The sequence below is a fragment of the Staurois parvus genome, unplaced genomic scaffold (genome assembly GCF_062004578.1).
Source record: "Staurois parvus isolate SC_StPar_1 unplaced genomic scaffold, SC_StPar_1.0 ptg000070l, whole genome shotgun sequence".
Lineage (NCBI taxonomy): Eukaryota > Metazoa > Chordata > Amphibia > Anura > Ranidae > Staurois > Staurois parvus.
In genome coordinates, this window is record NW_028317866.1 from 2,024,693 (window position 1) to 2,049,701 (window position 25,009).

The window sequence follows — 25,009 nt, forward strand, 5'->3', positions numbered from 1 at the left end:
TATAACAAACAAAAAACAAAAAAACAAGCTGAATGATCTATTCAAACATTTCTACACTGTATATACACAGTACCATGCAAAATCTTAGGCAGGTGTAAAAAAAATGCTGTAAATGAATGCTTTTAGAAATAGAAGTGTTCATAGTTTATTTTGATCAGTTAACAAAATAGAAAGTAAATGAACAGAAGAGAAATCCAAATGAAATTAGTATTTGGTGTAACCACCCTTTGCCTTCAAAAACAGCATCAATTCTTCTAGGTACACTTGCATACAGTATTTGAAGGAATTCAGTAGGTAGGTTGTTCCCAATATCTTGGAGAACTAACATCTTCTGTGGATGTAGACTGCCTCATATCCTTCTGTCTCTTCATGTAATGCCAGAGAGTCTATGATGTTGAGATCAGTGCTCTGTGGCAGCCAAACCATCACTTCCAGAACTCCTTGTTCTTTACACGGAAGATGGTTCTTAATGACATTGGCTGTAAGTTTTGAGTTGTTGTCCTGCTGCAGAATACAACTGGGACCAAGCACACTCCTCCCTGATGGTATGGCATGATGGAAAATTATCTACCTGCATCTCTCAGCATTGAGGACATTATTGATCCTGACCAAATCTCGACTCCATTTGCAGAAATTCAGCCCCACACTTGCAAGGAGCCTCCACCATGCTTCACTGTTGCCTGCAGACACTCGTACCGCTCTCCAAGCCTTTTTGCCAAACAAACTGTCTCCTGCTACAGCCAAGTATTTTGAATCTTGAATCATCAGTCCAGATCAACTGATGAAATTTTTCTGCACCCCATTTCCTAGGTTTTCATACTTAGCCTTGTTTCCATGTCCCAAGCGACTCAAGTATGCAATAAAAATAAACTAAATGCTTCTAGTTCTGAACGCATTATTTTACAGCATTTTTTTCCATACCTTCCTAAAATGTTTGCACAGTATGGTAAAAAAATTAGAATATGGTGCCAAAGTTCATTTATTTCAGTAATGCAACTTAAAAGGTGAAACTAATATATGAGATAGACTCATTACATGCAAAGCAAGATCGTTCAAGCCGTGATTTGTCATCGTGATGATTATGGCTTACAGCTCATGAAAACCCCAAATCTACAATCTCAGAAAATTTAGAATATTGTGAAAAGGTGCAATATTCTAGGCTCAAAGTGTCCCACTCTAATCAGCTAATTAAGCCATAACACCTGCAAAGGGTTCCTGAGCCTTTAAATGGTCTCTCAGTCATGTTCAGTAGGAATCACAATCATGGGAAAGACTGCTGACCTGACAGTTGTGCAGAAAACCATCATTGACACCCTCCATAAGGAGGGAAAGCCTCAAAAGGTAATTGCAAAAGAAGTTGGATGTTCCCAAAGTGCTGCATCAAAGCACATTAATAGAAAGTTATGTGGAAGGGAAAAGAGTGGAAGAAAAAGGTGCACAAGCAGCAGGGATGACCGCAGCCTGGAGAGGATTGTCAGGAAAAAGCCATTCAAAAGTGTTGGGGACTTTCACAAGGAGTGGACTGAGGCTGGAGTCCGTGCCTCAAGACCCACCACACACAGACAGATCCTGGACATGGGCTTCAAATGTCATATTCCTCTTGACAAGCCACTCTTGAACAACAAACAACGTCAGAAGCGTCTTACCTGAGCTAAAGAAAAACAGACCTGGTCTGTTGCTCAGTGGTCCAAAGTCCTCTTTTCTGATGAGAGCAACTTTTGCATCTCATTTGGAAACCAAGGATCCAGAGTATGGAGGAAGAATGGAGAGTCACACACTGCAAGATGCTTGAAGTCCAGTGTGAAGTTTCCACAGTCTGTGTTGATTTGGGGAGCCATGTCATCTGCTGGTGTTGGTCCACTGTGCTTCATTAAGTCCAGGGTCATCGCAGCAGTCTGCCAGGAGATTTTGGAGCGCTTCATGCTTCCTTCCGCAGATGAGCTTTATGGGGATGCAGACTTCATTTTCCAGCAGGACTTGGCACCTGCCCACACTGCCAAAAGCACCAAAACCTGATTCAATGACCGTGGGATTACTGTGCTTGATTGGCCAGCAAACTCGCCTGACCTGAACCCCATAGAGAATCTATGGGGCATTGCCAAGAGAAAGATGAGAGACATGAGACCGAACAATGCAGAAGAGCTGAAGGCTGCTATTGAAGCTTCCTGGTCTTCCATAACACCTCAGCAGTGCCACAGGCTGATCGCTTCCATGCCACGCCGCATTGAGGCAGTAATTGCTGCAAAAGGGGCCCAAACCAAGTACTGAGTACATATGCATGCTTATACTTTTCAGAGGTCCAATATTGTTCTATGTACAATCCTTGTTTTATTGATTGCATGTAATATTCTAATTTTCTGAGATTGTGGATTTGGGGTTTTCATGAGCTGTAAGCCATAATCATCACAATTGTGACAAATCACGGCTTGAACTATCTTGCTTTGCATGTAATGAGTCTCTCTCATATATTAGTTTCAACTTTTAAGTTGCATTACTGAAATAAATGAACTTTTGCACGATATTCTAATTTTTCGAGTTTCACCTCTATATAATTCACACACAAGGAATTTTCTTATTGTGTTCACATGTGGAATGTGTAAAGCCTCAATTAATGCCAAAAAAACATGCATCACAATGCAGATATATCAATGTTAAAGTAGCTAAAGCAGCTAAAGGCTCACACATGACAGTCCCAAATCTTGCGTTGTACAATCTTCATAAACAAAAGCTTGCTTCCTTGACAGAAATGCTCCTTCATTTGTGTTTTAAACTGGGTACACACTAAGAAAATCTGAAGAAAAAAAACTGCTGTACGAGGAACGATTGTTCAATTTTCATATAGTTTGTATACAATGTTAAACATCCGATTCAGACTTTACAAATGACTTCTGAAGGGACAAACTTCAAAATTTCTTGTACGTGAACAAAACTGATTTTTGCTCAAGGTGTACGGTTTTTGTACAAGAAAAATCATATGTGAAAGACTGCGCATGATCAGAAACAAATATGCATTACAAGGTATCTCTCTCTATATCTACACCAAAAAAAAAAAAAAGTAAAATGTGGAGGGAGAGAGGGAGAGAGGGAGAGAGGGAGAGAGGGAGAGAGGGAGAGAGGGAGAGAGGGAGAGAGGGAGAGAGGGAGAGAGGGAGAGAGGGAGAGAGGGAGAGAGGGAGAGAGGGAGAGAGGGAGAGAGGGAGAGAGGGAGAGAGGGAGAGAGGGAGAGAGGGAGAGAGGGAGAGAGGGAGAGAGGGAGAGAGGGAGAGAGGGAGAGAGGGAGTTTTTAGAACCAGTGTCAGTGCTGCCAATTTAGAGAGCAGTGGACAGAACCAGGTGTGGGTCAGGTGCTGATTGAAAGGCTTGTGAATCAGCAGTGACAACAAAATGGCAACTCTGAAATCAGATGCACTTATAACTAGGTGGGGAGGATCAGTGGATCTATGCCAGCAACATGGGCACACTGGCAGTGACCCATTTGTCATGCATGATTTTTAATTTGCAAGCCAGACAAGTGAAATGTCATCATTTGTAACATTTTGGCCATTTGTTACAGTATATATGCCAAATTTTTACTCAGCTGTGCCTCAATTCAAATGCACAAACTTAATCACAACCTGGCAGAGATCCTAGCGATGGTTTTATATACTATCTACTTGATCAGTCCAATACAAAAACCATGACTGCACGGTTTAAGGTTTGCGAATAAATACATTTAACTCTTAAACAGGGCCCTCCTAACCCTTGTATTGAACTGTATTGTCTCCCGTTATATTGTAAAGTGCTCAGCAAACTGTTGGCGCTATATAAATCCTGTATAGTATAAAAAAAATGATTAATTAAAAAAAAAATAATTCTATGTACACACAGCTAAAAACTTGATGAATTTTCCCATTGTGAGCCACTCACATGCTGCTACACAGCCCATGATTAAGACATATTTTCTTCTAAATCAGTGGTTGTAAACATATTACGTATATATAGGGCCTCAAATGTGGCCCGATATCACCAAGGTCTGCATACAATATGTATTATATGTAATGATGTAAAAGCCTGAGGACACTAGAGGGGATAGTCAGAACTGTGCTACAAGAATGGCTTTAGATTAGTCATGCTGTAGGATACAGTCAGACTGGGGACATGCCACAAAACTGCTAGTAACCATAGCCCTATTAGAAACCAAAGCTCCCAGACCTGCACTGCAAACACCAAAGGGCTGCATCTGGTCCTCAGGCCGCAGGTTGGGCACCAGGGTTCTAAATGGTGCATTCAAAGAGGGGAAAAAACCCAGACCTAGTTAACCAAAACAAATTGCTTTTCATATTGCACAATTACAATCTGTGTTTTACCTCCAGTACTCGGGTAATAGCTGTACTATGCATGCCACATACATTTTAATACAGTGTTTTGGAACTATACTGTATGGTTTGTTATGAAATGCACAGTATTACAGCCTGTACAGATTAAAAAAAACATTTGTTACTAGTTTTGTATAGTCCAAGTGTAGGTAAACCTTACATTTGCAGGATGTTTTTTGACCCAGGAACAGAAGTTAAGGCATTGCAACTTACCAGAACTTGTATGTGGTGGATGCTTTAGATTTTTTTTCAGGCTGAGAACATTTTTAGTAAGTAGACTAAGAAAAAAGAGAAAAAGGTGCTTATCTTGCTAGAAGTGTCCTTGTCTCTTCCTATGAGCTACACTGAAAGCAAAAATGATCTCATCTTTATTTCTTCTGTATACTACTACTCTCCCCATCCCCCATGTTACAGAGATAATCAAAACCAGACATTTGTAGTCCAGCTTAGGTGGCAACCCTTGTTCCCGCTACAGATAAGAGGAGTAAGAATGTAGCTGCACAGACAGGAAGGATTTTATGTGCAGGACTACAAAGTGAAAATTTAAAAAAAAAAAAAGCCTGAAAGAAAACTAATGCAGGAACCTACTTGAAGTACTAATATGCTGCAATATGTTTGTTTTTGGGTTTAGACATGCTTTTAAAAGAACTTGACAGTGCCAATACAAAAAAAACAAAAACAAACTCCTGCAATAAGTCCACTTACCATTCAAACTCCTTATGCATCTTATATCTAAGTTTTTCAAACGTGAATCATCACGCAAGTCCATATTATCAGGAATACATTGTAAGGGCAGCCGAGCAAAAACTAAATCAATCTGAAGGTAAGAAAATATATTTTTACAATCACAAGTTAAACATAACTGCAAAAAGGACAGCAAAATAAATATGACTTAATGAACCCATGCCTAGATGCTCTACAGATAATCTAATGAACTATATACCTCAGTATCAGACTGACTCACACTCTGCATGCAAGTTCCAGGGCAGAGTCCATGTACAGTAAATACAGCCTGTCAGAGGATGGCTGCTTCCGCCCAAGCCTTCCAAGACAGGCTCCCTGCTGAACAGTACTTGGATCAAAGAACGCACTAGTTAGAATACATCAAACACCCCCTTAGTTAACTGTGCCCCAAGATTAACGTATATCTGAAACCAAACCTTTATCATTTTATTTTAGATAGAGTAGGGGAGCATTAAAAACCTTATCAGGTTTTTTTCACCTGGGTCTCCATAGGGAGATTTCCCTTAACTTTCTGTTCTGTAGGTACAACAGGAACTGACAAAATAGCTTTCCAATGTTGGGGGATATCCTATCTAAGAGCTTCTTCGCACATGCAGTGCCCTCTGAAGCATGATCCACATTGGATTGCCCTTCAGAGGGCACTTGATAGGTAGTGAGGCGGTTTTGTCTTCTCATCGCCTGTAAATGTCGTACTACCTCACATTAATCATGTGCACTGCAAGAAGTTGTGCTACAGCCCCACAGACTTGAATGGGTCACATTCAACAGCAGTAATGCCACAGCATGTGTACAGCCCGAGTGGCTGCACGCCCAGGTTCAGGCAGGGGGTTAAACCGTGGCTCAACCGTCTGGTTTTACCATCCCTTAGTCACACAGGAACAAAAGGCTTAGACTGCTGTCAAGGGAACAGAAGTCTCCCAGTAGAAGAACTCCCTTTCTATTCTTGTTCTGGTGGCAAGTCAAAATTTTGGTTTTAGCCTCACTTTCATTCCCACCAACGGTGGGGATCAATTAGAGTGAATCCCCTAATGGAGACAGACAGCAATAAAAACCAGACAGTTATGACTCTCCACCACTCAAAATTCATACATAAAAAAAGTCCTACCTTATACTGTATCTGCCAACCTTTGGATTGATGCAGAAGGGTTATTCAGATGGGTGGGAAAAAAAAAACCGCTGTGCACAGATGCACACAGTGTGTAATATTGTAAGCATGTGTACACAGCAGTGTGCAAATCTTTGTCCCCAATCAGTGAAGTTGCATCAAATCGAAAAGGGAATCAAGCTGCATCTGGGGCCATTTTATTCTGTATTGAACACTATCAGCTTGTAAACAAACACTTAGTCCTCATGCACACTGGATGTTTTTGGCTTTTGACATTTTTCTACAGCCAGTAAACCCCCCAGCATGTTATTCTGTGTCCATGCACAAAGACTAATCAACTTTTGGCAGGGGTGTTTTTGGCTGGAAAAACCCCCCCAGAACTAGTGGGTTTCTAGGAGTTTTCCGGCTGTAAAAACGCGGAAAAAACACGGGAAAAAAAAAATAAATAAAAATTGCAGCAAACCAGTGTTTTTTGGACTTTTTTTGGTCAAAAAAACTCTAAAAAGCAAAATGCTAAACTCAGATTTTTAACGTGACTTTACACAGCTAATGTTACCAGCGTTATTAAAACGCCCCGTGTGCATGGAGCCTCAGAGTGGACATGTCAGTATCAACAATATGTAACCAGTGGCACGCCGCTGAATACACTGTTGACATGCAGGTACTGTAAAGGAGTCATACGTGCACATGCACAGAAGGGCATTAGCCTGCCATCGTTTAATGACAGCTGAAGCTATTCTGCACAAATACCAGTGTGTAATTAGCGGCACAGGGGTTGCTGACTACATATAGTTATTAAAAAGGTAGACAACAGGCTGCATTAATGCTGTATAATTGTAGATACTACATACATATATAAAAGTTACATGTGTACAGCATCTTACAGAATATTGCTACAAGTATATTCCACCAAGATTCTGTGTTTTATATTGTGAACGTCAGGGTGAATGAATGACACTTCAAATTAACAAGTGTCAGCAGGCACCAAGGAGTTTGGGAAATCGTGAAGGTTTCCACAGTTGGTCACTGTTGATTCCACTATAGACACATGCACGTCAATGCAGCAATCTGGAATCCTATTTTTTTGATACCTGGGATCACTTAACCGTAAAAGGAATTGACCAACCTCCATTTTTGCCATCACAGGGCATAAGCACGCATATTCCTTAATTTTTACAGACACATTCTACTCATTCACCGGAATAGGAGTGATGATCAAGCTGTCAGAATACTGTAAATGCTTAGGAATTTCTGCACTGTATATTTGCTGGCTGCCAGTTCTGTGGGCCAACTCCCATACAGATAGAGCACCCACACTATTGGTTAGTTATGGTCATATTATGCACTAGTACTATAACCACTTCCATAGGAAAACCTATTTCACCTACCTATAACAATGCCAGAGGAAATATAATAAAAAAAAAAAAAAAATTCACCTTCATCTTATGGCAAATAGCATTCAGTTATTTATAAAGCAATACTTTACATAAGGCTTCATACCTCTATCTTCAAGAATTCAAATTTTATAACAGGTACAAAAGCATCCTCCACAGCCTTAAAAACAAAAAACAAAAGCATTTATTACCTTTTGTATACTAGGACTGTTACCATATTTTATGTCCAAATTCAGGTGTATATGAAATAGGTTACTTGGAAAGGAGTACTATTTGCCCTCAGTCAAGAAATCCATACATTTTGATGATTGGCACTAACAGTTTTCAGAATTGTGGAAACTTTAGCACACTAGTGATTCTGTTATTGGCAAGAACTCACAAGATGATCACTAGCTCATTTGTATTTAGAGGGTGTGTTTTGGAGTATATTACTAGTAGTTTAGTTTATTACAAGTTGTTACTTTTATCAGTTTGTTCTTTCGTTCTGTGAAAAAAAAAAATAAAACCCTACCAAGGGGCTATCAGGCACAGGAAAAGGATCAGGAACGTTCAAAGAATCTTCCTTTACCCTTGGGAGCAATAAAGCACACGGCATGCTTGCAAACCACCTTAAAGTCCACTTTATCTGTTAACTTTTCCCAGTTTGCATTAAGCCAAAATACTACGATTTCACCAGTCTCCAGATTACATTTTACTAATCAATGATTACAGAGGGTAAAAGAAGCCTCAAGTCATTATCCACAGCAACCAAAGTCTTTAATTCCCCATAGCATGAAGAGTTGGCCTGAAGAGCCACCATCAACAATATTGTTCATTTCGCTTAAAAGACAGCCCTTAAACTGAAGGATAAAGTGTTGAAAAGGCTTGTATTGGCCTTATTTTATACACACAATTTTACACAAAACTACATTTGGGACAAGATTTTTTTTTTTTTTTTTTTTGCTAAAAAGGTGGACTAAGCATCTAGAATTTCAGCTGTCATTCCTATTTCTGGAGTCTATTCTAGTAAAAAGGTTTCCCTGTTCCCAATAAGGAGTTTGTTTGGGCAAACCTTGAACTGACCAACTACTGAGCCTTTAACTTTCTGCCACCTCAATTGGGGTGGTGACTAAACCGTAGGCTGTATGGAATGTATTAAATCGGACAGAGAATGCATCCACATACCCGGACATTCCTTATCCCATCCTGGAGCTTTAATTTTTCAACAAACGACTGAAAGAAATCTGATCGCTCAACATGCCTTGGTGCAACACACAGAGCATCAATATCAGAGCCTTTAAAAAAGAAAACAACATTTATCATACATGTCAACTACATAAAGAATACATAATTGGCAGGCACAGATGACCGCAAACCTTTAGTATGAACTCCAAGCCGGTAAGATCCAAATGTGAAGATTTTGCCTCCAGCTGAGGATATTGTAGTAGATGGAAGGCTCTAAAAAAAAAAAAATTTTATTAGTTATTCACCAGTTGTTATAGTAGCCATTTCAACTGCTGCATGGATTGACAGTTTTAATATGACTGTAAAAGACTCAAAGTCATCACTGGCATCCAATAACTACCAATCAGAAAACCCAATATGATGTTTTCAAGGATAGACAACTGTTAACAAGGATAAGTAGTACATAGGGGCTCTGGCAAAGCTAATAGAAAAATGATGCCGTGTTCAGTACTTTGTTTTATGTAAATCCATTTCTAAAAACGGTGCTATTGACATAAAATTTTCACCACGTCGGTAACAATCCATGCAACCCATACAAAGAAACAAAAATTAAGTAAGTTATGTGTAATTAAAAAAAAAAAAAAAAAAAAAAAAAAAGTACTGAGCACATGAACAAAGGGCATGGAAAACCAAGACACTGAAGTCCTGATCATGTGATCACTGATTGGCCAATCAGTGATCACATGAATAGTAAGCAAGATGTCACTTCTGACATTACTACTAGTGAAATCTGTGAATGATCTAGAGATCACATGGGTGTGCGCACAGGCAGGGAGGACGTTTATAAACAGCCACTCGCCCCTGCACTGCTCCCGTCCAGCCGTTTATATACATGGGCCGGACGGGAAGTGGTTGACAATTGCGTGGTCATGCAACACTGCACCCAAATGAAATTTCCTTTTTCCCATGAATATAGTTTTCTTTTGGTGGTATTTGATTACCTGTGTTGGCTTTTATTTTTTGTGCTAAAAAAAAAAAAATCCCATTAAGTGTAAATTAATTGGTTTGCATGAAAGTTATAGCATCTATAAATGGTGGTGTATACATTGGGCTTTTTTTAAAATAAATTTTTACTAGCAATGGCGGCGATCAGCGACTTATGGCAGGACTGCAGCGAGCATTCTGACACTGGGGGGAACTGACGATGTCACCGACATCCCCAGTGACACCAATACAGTGATCAGTGCTAATAAAAAGCATTGACACTGTACTAATGGCACTGGGCAGGAAGGGGTTAACATGTGGGGGTGATCAAAGGGTTAACTGTGTGCCATTTTACAATGTGTGCGGTGTTTGTGCTTCACTGGCAGTGCCATGCAAAGCAGCGTGCAGGAGCTGACAGGAAGGAGGACTGTTTTGAAACGTCACCAGCACACCAAAGTACTCCAATATGGGTCCAAAGCTTTAATAACCAATCACAGTTACAGCAAGAGCAATGTTTCGGAGTCTCACAGGACTCCTTCAACAGGCATGTGAAGGGGTCCTGCACGTCTCCAGAATGTTGCTCTTGCTGCTATGCGATTACTTATTAAAGCTTTAGGCCCATATTGGAGTACTTTGGTGTGCTGGTGACATTTCTCCCCTGTGATGTTTCTCGGTTGCAGCCAATGGTCACTGTACAGCACCCACCTACACGCATAGCCACTCTCTGATGCAGGAACAAGTGCATTGGGTTTTGGAATTTTGCTTGGCTCCAAATGTATTCTGCAGCAGGACATTGACCCCAAACATACAGCCAATTTCATTAAGAACCATCTTCAGCATAGAGAACAGGGAGTCCTGAAAGTGATGGTTTGGCCCCACAGGGTCCTAATCTCAATATCATGGAGTCTGTCTGGCATGAAGAGACAGAAGGATTTGATGCAGCCTACATCCACAGAAGATCTGTGGTTAATTCTCCAAGATGTTTTTAACAACCTACCTGCCGAGTTCCTTTGAAAACTGTATGCAAGTGTACCTAGAAGAATTGATGCCGTTTTGAAGCCAAAAGAGAAAGGTCAAACTAAATTTGATTTTCTCTTCTGTTCATTTTCGTCCAATGTTGTTAATTGATAAAAACTATGAACACTTCTATTTCTGAAAGCATTCTTAATTTACAGCAGTTTTCACGACTGACTAACTTTTACACTGTAAAATATATATTTTATTTCTAAACCACTGATTTTAACGTGTTTACACCCATTAATGGGTATCTGTATATGTAAAGTGAATGCAATTTTATTAGGATTAAAGTGAGAGCTTTACAAATTTACACTCTGGGAGGCTTATTTTATCTTTTACGAGTACCATCACTGGGACATATTGAGGAGGAGCACTGTGGTTTTAAGCACAACAAGGTGCAGTGTATCCATGGATAAGACATTACGCAGATTAGAAAGTCTATACATACAGAATTGTAAATCTGAGTTTACATGTGGACATTTATTGTTCAGCACTGTAATGGAAAATAAGAGACTTGCACAAATGGCACTGACACATTAATTCTTATTTACAAGTGTATTTTGTATTTGAAATTTTTTATTGCACTGACGTTTTGACATCAATTTCAACGTATCAGAGATTTTGGTTATTTATTCCATGGACTCGTAGATCGTTGAGTACTTTCAGCATAGGCACTTTTATGATTTATTTGCATTGTATGTCAACTTTTTGTTGGTTTGCGCTGCACTTTCTGCTAATGGTTTGTTTGGCTTGTGGTAAATATACAATCTTTGTCAGAAGCAAGCAGTTAGTATTACATCTGTAGGTAGCACAGAGGACCTGTCAAGTGTTGTGTTGGTAACCCCCTATCCCTGGCATTCAGACAACCATCCAACCTCAGACAAACTAATAGGAAGCTTCATTCTCATTGCAAAGTCACAAATAATGGAAGCAAACCCTGCAATAAAAAAAAAAAAAAAAAACCCACACGCTACAAACTGACACTAAGCCCTGGTACACACTGAATGCAACTTTGAAATTGCGCTACTTGACTTGAATTTCAAAGCTGTAGATCAGTGCGATTTGTACCTCCGATTTCACAGTGGATTACAACTTCATTAAACAGAAGTCAATGCAAGTTGCAATGAAAGGAAAAAAAGCAGTGCAGCAACTATTTTTGAAACCACACTACTTCAAAAATGTACTGTAAGACAGTGCCATAGAAACACATTAGATGCAACTTCAGGTGTGATTTGCAAGTCTCATGTGGAAACTGAAGTCGCAGAGGTGTGAACCACAGCTTTGATGGATTGATTTGGTGACACATAAAAAGGACCTTCAATATCACAGGATCATACAACTGCACCTCCAGTACTGTTATGTACATGTTGCAAACAAGGATGAATGTGCACAGACACCATCAAGGAACATAAAGAGGATTTCTGCACACCTGTGGGACATAGTTTCACGACCTGAACACACCATAGAAGACCTCAATTGTTCTTAAAAAGGGAATTTCAAAACTATTCAGGGAAGGAAATAATTGTCATTCTATTTGACACAAAAATAAGGGCCTAAATATAGAACTGGGCTGTCTTGCTCATTATCCAACAGTTTTCTGACCTCCTCCTGTCTATAGCTCTCTCTCACCAGCTATCCTAGTTTAATTACTTCTGCCTGGCAGTACTAGTGTCATTGGTTCGAACCCCATCCACGGCGCCACCTGCCTGGAGTTGGCATGTTCTCCCTGTGCCTGCGTGGGTTTCCTCTGGGTACTCCAGTTTCCTCCCACATGCCAAAGACATGTTGGTAGGTTAATTGGACCCTGTCTAAATTGGCCCTAGTATGTGTATGTATGGATGTGAGTTAGGGACCTTAGACTGTACGCCCCTTGAGGGTTGGGGACTGATGTGAATGTACAATATATATGTAAAGTGCTGCATAAATTGATGGCGCTATACAAGTACCTGAACTAAATAAATAACCATTGCTGTGTACATTTGTTTGTGGGGGTTTTTTCCCCCTCTTCAGAGAGATTGTCTTCAACTTTCTGCTAAAACTTTGCATATTAGTACTGCTTGGACCTTGAATAAGGGGACATACCCCAAAATCTTCTCCCAAAATTGTATGCTAATGCAAATAAAAGGATCATGGACAGTACTCGTTTTTTCTGTGCACATGCACTTATACGGCTGCAATCACCTCAAGCAAGATGGAAGATACTAATCTCCTCAAACTCCCCGCAAGTCAGACTGGTAAAGGATAGGGATTTTAGTAAGCCAATCAGGCTTTGCTGAAGTTTAAAAGATGCATATTGTGAACGTAACCAAGCTTGCGGATTGGAAAAAAAGTATAGAGATGACCACATCAGCGATCTGCTCTTCTTTCACGGTCAATTATGGTCTTTGGCAAGCTCAAGTACTTTGGACTACAGTCAAAACTGGTCAACATTTTGCATAGTATTTAGCAGAGGTATCGAGCAGGGTAGGATCACACATTTGTGGTGGGTAGGATGGTTCACTAAACGTGGTTAAATGTCTATCTAGCCATTTGCCAAGACTTACACTTTAATCTTAAGAAATCTCTTCTAGAGTATTCTGACAACCTCTTTAATTGTTACCTTAATTTCTCCTAGTTCAGCAATCCATTCTTTGACCAAGCTGTTAAGTTTGCCCAATACAAACATTCTGAAAAAGGAGAAAAGATGCAGTTATAGCCCTGCAGAATTCACAACTCAAACCTTTGTGTACATCGTTCACATTTCATAAGACAGAACATTTCACAAATTGCCCATTTAATAAACTTTTGCTCCATGGGGTCATTTGGGCTTGAAGAATTCTAACCTGTGACTGAGCTCCTCATCGTCTTCAAATATTCCAAAAGGCTGCAAAGCCTCAATCAGCTTCTCAGTGCAGATTTTATCGCTTTCTTTGGGACCAGCCCAACTAATTGGAGAGGTGATGCCAAAACATTTTTGAGCTTGGACCTCTAGGTGGTCATTCCTGCCAAAGAAAAGAAAAGAAAAAAAAACAAAAAACACAACTTTAAGTGGTTGTAAACTTCAAACATGAAATATGAACAATACAAAAAAACTCCAATGACAGGCTACAAATACGAGAAGGCCACAAAGGTGCTATCTCTGAGGATTGGTGAGGACTTAAAATCGCTGAGGGATATTTGAGATATAGGTGTACAATAGTAGTACCCTGAGATTTGTAGAAAAGCACTATCAAAACCATAGGATTCAAGCATAGCAATGAGACATTCCCAGGATGGGCAATTAGCTTGTGCATGTGAACAGACAAAAGCACAACCAGTCTATTTGGCCTGTGTGCAGGATCATAGGTTGGGCCCTAGACGCAGATGAAAAGAAACTGTTGTGAAGCGAAAAGTGGGCCGGGTTTAAACTGTGTCAAATAATGGGTGTGGCAGCAATTTGTAATGTGTAATAGAAGCAACATTTTCATTAGTAGGTGCCCTGACGGTGTGTTCACTTTTGAACATTCGCGTATGTTGGCAGGGAAGGGGAGGTTCATACTGTTTGCAAGTTACTTTTTTGACACTTTTTTTAAACTAAAAGTCTCCTATTTGATACAATATTATGATAGATTCTCTTTGATGAGACATTGAAGCCAATAGAGCAGACTGTCCAGGAGAGGGGAGGTTGGGGGAGGGGGGGCAGAGGAGAAGAGGGGGGTCTGAAGAGTAGAGAAGGGGATCTGAGGAGAGGGGGGACCTGGAGGGTCTGAGGATGGGAGATCTGGGGGGTCTGAAGAGGAGAGAGGGGAGGTCTGAGGACTAGAAAATGAAGATCTGGGCCTGAGTTGCCCCCCACCCCTTCCCCCTTGTACATGCAGACCACACTGTGAAGCATCTACTTCCTTCCTCCCGCCATGTGACGTCACATGACAAGGGGAGAGAGATGGATCGGCAGCCTCCCTTCACAGCAGGGCTGCGGACAGTAATATGGAAGGGTGCTGAGGACTAACTGGGAGTGCCGAGTACTCTAATGGGGAGCTGAGGACAGGAATGGGAGAAGGGGAGGGGGGTCCCTGAGAACAGTAATGTAGGGGAACGGAGTATGATAATGGGGGGCTTAGGACAGTAATCCCCCAGGACAGTAATGTGGCAGGGTGCTAAGGACTGTACTGTTGCAGGGTGTCTATGTCAAGGGGGTATGAGAACACTACTGTAAAGGGGGAATCTTGATGTGAAGGAGAGAACTGTAATGTTCAGTGGGTACTGCTGTAAGGATTGTGATATGGGGCTTGGTTCAGATCTGTGCATGTGCATATCGCAGGTAGGTCACCCCATTCATTTGAACGGGCAGCACTACCCACGAGAAATGAGGGGAAAGAAGTGCTTGACTTTTTGTCAGGAACATGTGCAATTTTGCCTGCATTCCCCAGCTGCAGATTGGGAATGCCTAGGAGGAGAGGGTGCTGTGATGAAGGACCTGAGTCACATCACAAACATTTGATTTGGATCTCTGCTGGAAGATGTCACGAACCGGACCTCCATGAATTTTAAACTGAGTACTTCTAATATATACCATACCTAGCCTATGCCCCTGAAGTTGGAAATTGCTAATGTAGACCCCACTACTCTGGTCATTTCCACTTGCCTCCGGATACTTCACCGCTTGATTGTGAACACAGGAGGTCAGCTGCTCAGCATGGGCTCCATACAGAGAACACTTTACATTTTCTTAATGTGAGCAAAGAATTTTCTACTTGGACGAGGTGAGGAGGTGGGGCGATGACATCTTGCTCTCCACTATATCCAATCAAAGAATGCTTTGCACCCATTAATAAAATGCAAAGCATTCTCTTATTGGCACCTGTGCTGTGCATCCAACCTCCTGTGTTCAGAATGCAGCATGGGACCCGGAAACAAGTGGAGAGCACTGGAGGACGGGTGTCTACCTCAGTGATTTCAAGATTTATGGCTGGACCAATGTAACTGTTAAAATACACCATACTTGGAATTCTTCTTTAAGCCATATATGAACGTAAAATATCACTTAGAATTTCTGCATTATTCTATAAAAATAAAACTGTTCCAGTAAAATATTGAATGTGTTCTCATGCCTACATAGCTCCAAAACACAAGGACTTGGACTTCACTTTGCCTTTCCTAATCTGTCTGCTTGTTCCAGGTGAGTGTCCCAAAATATGAATGCAAGCCAGGCAACTAGCATTTCCAGAATGTGGTCCGCAACTGCAGTCCGTACATAACATTCAGCATGTTTTCTTTAATAGCTCTAGCTAGCTTTACATAGTATATTATAGATTTTTTTACAGCATCTTTCCCTGTGATCAGTTTTAGGCAATCCGAAATGCACATGAGAATATTAAGCACATGTGTGCCATGTTATTTTGAAAGATATCAGGCATGACATTTCTTTAAATAAATCATTACTTGCAATATGTAATTCACAGGCAGCTGTCAGAAAAAAGGGAATACGTATAAAAAAAAAAAAAAATTATATTATATATATATATATATATATATATATATATATATATATATATATATATATTCGCTGTCCAAAGCAATGTTAATACATTAAAACATTTATTATTAGAAACTAAGAAAACTGAAATACTATTGCTACTCATCTAACACACAAAATGCACATCTCCCAGGAAATGCAGCTGCTGCACTGAGTAATGCAAGTTTTAAAATAAATACAGTCAAGCATATCTTTCCTTTTCAAAAATAGATACACGCTTCTCCCCCTCCCCACTCACACGAAGCTATTTAAGTGAACAGCACACCTCTGGAAAGTGACTTACCATTTGTTTCACTGGTTAACTAGCAGAAAAGGTTGCAGCTTTAAAATCTACCTAGCAACATGAGCAAAACCCTATTTAACCTCCTCGGCGGTATGATTCTTTCCGATTTTTTGTGCTCAAAGCGGTACCTTTTTTTGCATGGAAATATGTAGTTTTTTATTGTAGGCTGTAAATTTTAGGAATAACTCACTGAAAGCTGTACGAACAAGAGACTAGTAAACATTCCGGATATGATAAAACTTGAAACACGAAATCATAAATTATAATTTAATAAATAATCAAAAAATAATATTATAATAATAAATTTAATTCAATAATATAATCAAACCAAAAACACTGAAATTTGAAATACAGAGGCAAATTCGCACATCGCTGAGCAAAGTCGCAACATTGTTTTCAGTGTCTGATGACGAATTTCCCCACGAATCATTATCACTCAATTCTGCAAGTGGTTCTGATTTACTATCGCTGTTCTAAAACCACTTTTGACGTAAAGTGACGCTTTTTGGACGCCATGGACTTTTCTAAGTTTCCAGGCAGAAAGAACAGTCAAAATGCAGGCAGGGCACAGGACAAAGCACTCGGGACAAAATATACGTGAAATGTATTGAAACAGCAATGACAGCAAAAATGACATTTTTTAAAAATTTCAAATTTCCCGCCGGTTCCGGCGCCCGTACGTCCCGACATCACAGGGACCGGAACACGGAAGCCGGATGCCGGCATCGGCCGGAGGAGATGGCCGGGGATGCTGCAGGGGACACATCGCAGGAGTGAAGGACAAGGTAATTGCTGCAGGGACCCCTTGAGCAACGCCGCATGGTAAGCCCGAGTGTAGCTCAGGGTTTCCGCTCTTGGTACTCAAAATTTTGAATCCCAAACTTCTAATTGCCTGTTCACACATAGCATAGCAAGTGGTGTTTTCCTGCACTGGAGGAATGCCAGTCACAGCTCGGGCACATAGAAAACAATAGTTTTCTAAGCACCATATTCACATTGCAATGCAGCCCAGATGTGCGGTGGAGTGAGTTGCAATAAAATAAAGACATGTTGCATTTTACTGCAGCACACAGGAAGGCACTGCATGCCTCTACACAGCTGCACATCTCACTGAACTAACTTTGTGCACCTTAAATAAAGATGCAAGAAAAAAAAATGCCCTGAAATGTGCATCACATTGTTCCTCACCACTGGTTCGCTGCAGCCAAAACAGACCGCACCGTGCTGTCAAAAGCACTGTAAGGGCTCATGTACACTGCAGCTGATAAACTCACGTTTAGGAGCTGTTCAGCGTTTTTTCAGCAGCGCCTGAACTCATCCTAATGTTTTCCTATGTGTCCATGTACACATCGTTTACAGGCAGTTGAGTTTACAGTCTTTTTTTGAACGCAGAAAACTTGCGTTCAGTCGATTTTATCAGCGTTTCAAATGCAAAGCGCTTGTAAACGCAAGATGAAAAATGCATGCAGAGTGTTTTCAAGGCACTCAGATGGACAAAACACTGAACACAGGATGTTCCTACCAAGCTTGTCACACATTGTAATGACCAATTCACACCTCAGACCTCTCCCACCCTTGGAAACAAAAGATATGTTAATGACCATTCACACCTCAAATTCCTCATTCTCCCTGCCAGGTGGCCTTAATGGCTCACTCCAGACACCTTTCCCACCCTTGGAAACAAAAGAAATGTTAATGAGCAACTCACACCTGAACTTATCTCAACACATACTGCTGTCTCTGCTTCTACTCTCTGTATTTCTCTGAAAGTCTGAAATAGTTAATAATTTACCACTTTTCAGTGCATTCTGGGCATTTGGAAGGTTCACCTGTGCTTATCGTTAAAAAATGCTTCTATGACACAAACGCGCATAAACGCGTTATGCAAACGCAGGTAAACAGACGTTTTTTAACCTACATTTGCCAGCAGTCAGTTTCCATCGTTCAGAAGTGTCCCATGTACATGGGGCCTAAAGGATAAGGCTACCTTTCAAAACATGTTACACCCATATTCAGCTAGTAGGAGATCTGTCAAAAAAGAAAAAAAAAAACCCACACACCCGTACAGCGCTCTAACCCCCTGGCCACGCGCATCGTTCACAGTCTTCTGTGAATGAGAAACTACAAGTCCCGACAGCCTTAACAGCTGTTGACTTGCAGTTCTCAATGCACTTCCATGGTGCTGTGGAGTGCCGTGGTGGTTCATGGATTCTTCCTGTCAGTATATCTGCCTGCTTGCACATCCCATACTGAAAAGCAGATATACTGACAAATCCACAGAAGACCTGCATGGCACCAGCGATCTACTGATTGCTGGTGCAATGGTTTCCAGGCTCCTGCAACAAAAAAATAATAAACGCGCAATTTTTTACCTGCAAAAAAAAAAAAAATGTGCATGTCTTTTTTTTTTTTTTTTAAGGTAACTTATTCTTTAAGGATGTTCAAATTTTTTTCTGCCTCTAAGCCCTGGTTAACATATATGAGGCCGTGCGGGTTATGTTTTGCGTGGGCACGAGAGCCCATTCATTTGAATGGACTCCCATGCCCCGCAGGGAAGAAGTCCCTGCACTTCTTCCGAAAATGCAGCCCGCATGGGAACCTCAGTTCCCAGTATGGTTGTGTTTTCCAGTGCGGGCGGCATGCCATTAGAACTATTGGCATCCGCCCGCGGGTCCGCAGTCCTCTGTGCAGGTGGTGCAGCTGCACAGATTTTTGTGCAGATCCGCAGCGGCACCACCTGCACAGGTGTGAACCTAATCTTAAAGTCCCGCTATGTGAACCTATGGAGTCGATTTACTAAAACTGGAGAGTGGTTTATCTGCAGAGATTCACCAGCTTTTGCAATCATCAGTTTTTTTTTCAAATCTTAATTGAACAAGCTGAAGTTAGAAGATGATTGGCTACCTTGTAAATCAACCCCCATGTGTCCTTGCAAACATAGGCATTTACAGGTGTAGAGGCAGAATATAAACCCAGAGCCCTCAGGAGAAGGGTGTTTTGCTGCAAAAAAAAAGTCTGACAAACCTAAACATGTAAAAACGAGTTTAAATGGACTTAAAGGCTACACACGTTTAGTGCTGGAGAGTTCATTTCAATGCCTACAATAAAAGTTTGGCAAATGGAATGAACAGCCAAGCACTAAATGCATTTGCAAAACGTGGCACGTTTTAACACTGCTCCCCCAAGATGGCGGCATCCAAAGGCCCCAAGACTGTTGCTGGATGCCACCATGTTGGATGTGTCAGCAGAAACAGAGCTGTCACTTGTGACACTATGGTATTTTCCATCACTCCAACCTCTCATAAGGGCAAAATCACCCAAGTGCATTGATCTGCGTTTTAACGCAGCTGTAAAAACACACATCAACGGAAGGACATCTGAAAAACAATTTCCAATGTGTTTAATTCACAACATAACGCGTTGCGCTAAGATACAACATGCATTTTAGCACAACGCAACAGATGTAAGTGGATGCCAACGTAATATAGAAGTTATCTTGTGAAAATGCAGTACACTTTAACGTGCGCTAAAATGCAGGTCAACTGACATCAAAATGTATGTCAATGGATGTCAGCGCACGACTAAAATGCATGGAAATGTACATCCATATTAGCGCACGTCAGTGTGACTTGACCCAAAGCCCGGGTTCACACTGGATCAGACTTCAGGTGCGACTTGCATAGACATCTGTGCATGAAGTCACACAGATGTCTTCCAAGTCACACCTGAAATCGCAAAAAAAGTAGTGCAGGTGCTACTTTCAAATCAGTGACACAAAGTCGGAGTCGCACCAATTGGAATGGATCCATTGTAAACAATAGGGTTTAACTTGTCATGCGATTTGAAACAGTCAAATCACATGACAAGTCACATCAGTGTGAACCTGGGCTTAAAGTGACACTAAGGCTGGGTTCACACTGATGTGGTACGGAATTTGCAGCATTTTCTGTGCAAACTCCGTACCACATCAGAATCGCACCCAGTTCATGCGAATCGCTGCGGTTGTACATGTTAACACCCCGAAATCGGTCTGCAAAACACGGTGCGATGTGCAGAATCAGATTGCATAGGTGTGAATACCCATGCTATCCGATTCTAGTGCAGACCCAAATAAAGGTTCCTGCACCTTCCTGGTGTGGGTACGGTGCCATTTGAGCCACACAAATCGCATGTGATTTGCAGAGGAAAGCGGTACAGTTCCGGTGCGAATCACATGCAATGTAGTGCACTAGTGTGAACCTAGCCTAAAGCTTTTTTTTTTTTTTTACCATGTCTTTAGTCACCAGATCTGTGCAGTGGTTTTGCACAGAGAAGCCCTCTTCTTTTTGGGTCCCCGCGGGTACTCCTGCCTCTTCCCCCTTGAGCAGTTCCCCCAGGGAAAGCTGCTCGCCCTAGGGGCATTGCTGCATGCTCGTCCCTGAGCCACTGCTCTATACATCCATAAGACAAATAGCTGCCCCCCCCCCTCTTTCCTCATTGGCTCAGTGACTGAAGGACAGCAGCAGGAGCCAATGGGCTTCGCTGTTGTCTCAGCCAATGAGGACAGAGTCCCCAGATAGAAGAGGCTGTCGAGAACATAGCTGGATCGGAGGGGGCTCAGGTAAGGTTCGGGGGGGGGGGGGGTATGGGGGCGCTGCACAAAAGGCTTTATCTTCCTGCATAGAATACATAAAGGTAACAAAACATGAACCTTTAGAACCACTTTAAGGTTATGTAGGGAGGTCAGGAGAGTCATGGAGCAGTTTTGCAATCCTGGGAGTGAGTGTCCAATGATTTTTACATCCTAGCAACAAGGCAGGACGTGGGGGTTACTAACTAGAAGTTTTTAGCCAGCCTTCGGAGGGGACCCAAATGGTCAAAAAGAATAAAAAACAAACGAACGATTATTTTACAAAGCTGCACATATCTTTAATATCTACTGGGGCCCCTTGGCTGCCTAGGCTATTTTCCAGAAAAGGAACTTAGCCTTTAGGAGGATTCCCCTTTATTTATCCAAGTAAGGATAAATCTAAAAGTCTGAGCTGTCCCTAAAACAGACAGAGGGGAGTGGGGATACACGTGTTTGGTGACAACTAAGCAGGGGTGTGGAAAGAATTTAAAAAACTACTTGTTCAAGGGACTAAATCGGGGTCCCGCGAGGAGCGGGGTTTTTTGCCACCTGTATCAGTGCTTTTTTTTTTTTTTTTTAATTTCAGCCAACGGCCGAAAGGGATGTTTTCAGCCAAAACGTTTCGGCCACCAAAATTTCAGTGCATCCCTAGATACAACTATGATCATAAGTGATTGATCACAACGTTTTCCCCAGGAAACCTAATTACCTGGTCAAATGAAATGATCAAAGACAAAGGATCTCAGTGCTGCTCATCAGTGCAATATGATCAATTTTACACCCTGGCAGACCAACTCAGTTTGATCAAATCTGATTTAAAAAGGCTAAATTGATCAGAAAGGAATGGGCACCGACATGCATTTTGATCCTTTTCCATCGATGGAAATACGCATTAGAGGAAAAAAAGGCTCCTTTCCCGTGGGGCGGAATTCACTTTTCTCAGCGGGGGATTAGTCTGTGAGCAGAGTGGTGCGGGTGGATGACAGCTCTGTGTTCGCTCAGTTTATGCAGAGCAGACACGGACAGAGCCCACTCTGCTCTATGGGCAGTCAGCTGTAAACGGACCAGCTGTCCATTTACACCCGACTGCCCTCCAATCCAATCAGTCAGAGGGGAATGGATTCCTTTCCTCATCCGAGGAAGACGGGTGTAAACAGATAAGTCTGCTTACATCCTCAGCTATATGGAGGGGAATGGAGGGTCCAATCAGGTCACCCTGTCTGATCATGTGAACTGGCCTATAAAAAGTATGACGGGTTTAACGTTTTATTATTGTATCCAAACCAAACAAATGCACACATGCCACAGCAGGAATTATATACCCTCCGTCCAGATCACCCATTCAGAGAAAGTACAGAAAATCCCACATTGTGTGATGTCACCAGAACAGTAAGAGGGGAATTCTCCCAATGGGTTCACTAGTTCTGCTGACAACATGGGAGTCGCTCACATCCTGTTTTCATTCCAAAAAAAAAAAAAACTCCGTACACCGTATCCCCCCCCCACTAAAACTCCATACACCGTATCACACCCCCCCCCACTAAAACTCCATACACCGTATCACCCCCCCCAAAACTCCATACACCGTATCCCACCCCCCCCAAAACTCCATACACCGTATCCCCCCCCCCCAAAACTCCATACACCGTATCCCCCCCCCCCCAAAACTCCATACACCGTATCCCCCCCCCCCTCAAAACTCCATACACCGTATCCCCCCCCCTAAAACTCCATACACCGTATCCCCCCCCCCTAAAACTCCATACACCGTATCCCCCCCCCCTAAAACTCCATACACCGTATCCCCCCCCCCTAAAACTCCATACACCGTATCCCCCCCCCCTAAAACTCCATACACCGTATCCCCCCCCCCTAAAACTCCATACACCGTATCCCCCCCCCCTAAAACTCCATACACCGTATCCCCCCCCCCTAAAACTCCATACACCGTATCCCCCCCCCCTAAAACTCCATACACCGTATCCCCCCCCCCTAAAACTCCATACACCGTATCCCCCCCCCCTGAAACTCCATACACCGTATCCCCCCCCCCTAAAACTCCATACACCGTATCCCCCCCCCCCTAAAACTCCATACACGTATCATCCCCCATCCCCCCAATAGAGCTCCATACACTGTATCCCCCCCAATAGAGCTCCATACACTGTATCCCCCCCAATAGAGCTCCATACACTGTATCCCCCCCAATAGAGCTCCATACACTGTATCCCCCCCAATAGAGCTCCATACACTGTATCCCCCCCAATAGAGTTCCATACACTGTATCCCCCCCAATAGAGCTCCATACACTGTATCCCCCCCAATAGAGCTCCATACACTGTATCCCCCCCATAGAGCTCCATACACTGTATCCCCCCCCCCCCCCCCATAGAGCTCCATACACTGTATCCCCCCCCATAGAGCTCCATACACTGTATCCCCCCCCATAGAGCTCCATACACTGTATCCCCCCCCATAGAGCTCCATACACTGTATCCCCCCCCATAGAGCTCCATACACTGTATCCCCCCCATAGAGCTCCATACACTGTATCCCCCCCCCCATAGAGCTCCATACACTGTATCCCCCCCCCATAGAGCTCCATACACTGTATCCCCCCCCCCCCCCATAGAGCTCCATACACTGTATCCCCCCCATAGAGCTCCATACACTGTACCCCCCCCATAGAGCTCCATACACTGTATCCCCCCCATAGAGCTCCATACACTGTATCCCCCCCCCCATAGAGCTCCATACACTGTATCCCCCCCCCCATAGAGCTCCATACACTGTATCCCCCCCCCCATAGAGCTCCATACACTGTATTGCCCCCCCCCCCATAGAGCTCCATACACTGTATTGCCCCCCCATAGAGCTCCATACACTGTATTGCCCCCCCATAGAGCTCCATACACTGTATTCCCCCATTTACATGTCATCCTCTATTATGAGACAGCACTCCATAGACTGAGCACAGCAGGTAGGCTCCCCCTCCCCCACCAGTCTAACAAGCTCCCCCAGCTGTGGAGGACTACACGTCCCAGCCCCTCCCAGTCCCGAGAGCCGTAGTGCGGACACACTCACGTGAACTCTCTCATGGCTCGGGTGAAGTCAGGACACAGCAGCCGACACGTCAATCACCCCCGAGATCAAAGTGTCCAGGCAACCATCCAATACACCGCCCGCCCGTCCGCTGATCTTTATTTATAAGAAACACAAAGCCCCCAACATGGCGCCCGGTGGCTCACAGAATCCCTGGCGGCTCTCAGCCTTTCCCAGCCTGCACTGCGCCTCGGATATGGCCGGCCTTCCGCCCTCACTGATGGCCGGCTTCCTGAGGAGAGAGCGCAGGTGCCATCTAGTGGTGGGAGTTGGGTATGAGCGGTGACTGGAGGACAACTTCACCAGGAGGAATGGAAGAGAAGCTGTCATGGAGGGAGGGGGACATGGGACTGTCATGGCTAAGCTCAGATCCTGACAATGATAATTGCCTGCCTGTCATGCTGGTCCCTTCTCATTCAAACCTGGGAATCATAGATCCAGACTAGGATTATAGGGACCTCTGACTTTCCTGATCTGCATACCTTATATAGTTCAGATCTGTATTCCTCATATGGTCAGATCTGTATTCCTCATATGGTCAGATCTGTATACCTCATATGGTCAGATGATCTGTATACCTCACATGGGTCAGATCTGTATACCTCATAATAATAATATGGGTCAGATGATCTGTATACCTCATATGGGTCAGATCTGTATACCTCATATGGGTCAGATCTGCATACCTCATTTGGGTCAGATGATCTGTATACCTCATAAGGGTCAGATGATCTGTATACCTCATAATAATAATATGG

The 25,009-nt window shown here is 42.6% G+C and overlaps 1 protein-coding gene across 1 annotated transcript in view; it reads right to left on the reverse strand.

The window, feature by feature from the left end:
- Positions 1–24,448, reverse strand: part of PAPOLG (poly(A) polymerase gamma) — a 67,664-nt gene extending 43,216 nt beyond the window's left edge. The window contains exons 1-7 of the mRNA XM_089669210.1: positions 24,234–24,448; positions 13,586–13,744; positions 13,363–13,429; positions 8,954–9,035; positions 8,763–8,872; positions 7,705–7,758; positions 5,061–5,172 (exon numbers count right to left, since the gene is read on the reverse strand). Coding sequence (XP_089525336.1) covers positions 5,061–5,172; positions 7,705–7,758; positions 8,763–8,872; positions 8,954–9,035; positions 13,363–13,429; positions 13,586–13,744; positions 24,234–24,247 — 598 coding nt within the window. The 5' untranslated portion in view covers positions 24,248–24,448. The remainder of the gene's footprint in view (positions 1–5,060; positions 5,173–7,704; positions 7,759–8,762; positions 8,873–8,953; positions 9,036–13,362; positions 13,430–13,585; positions 13,745–24,233) is intronic.
- Positions 24,449–25,009: the final 561 nt, after the last annotated feature.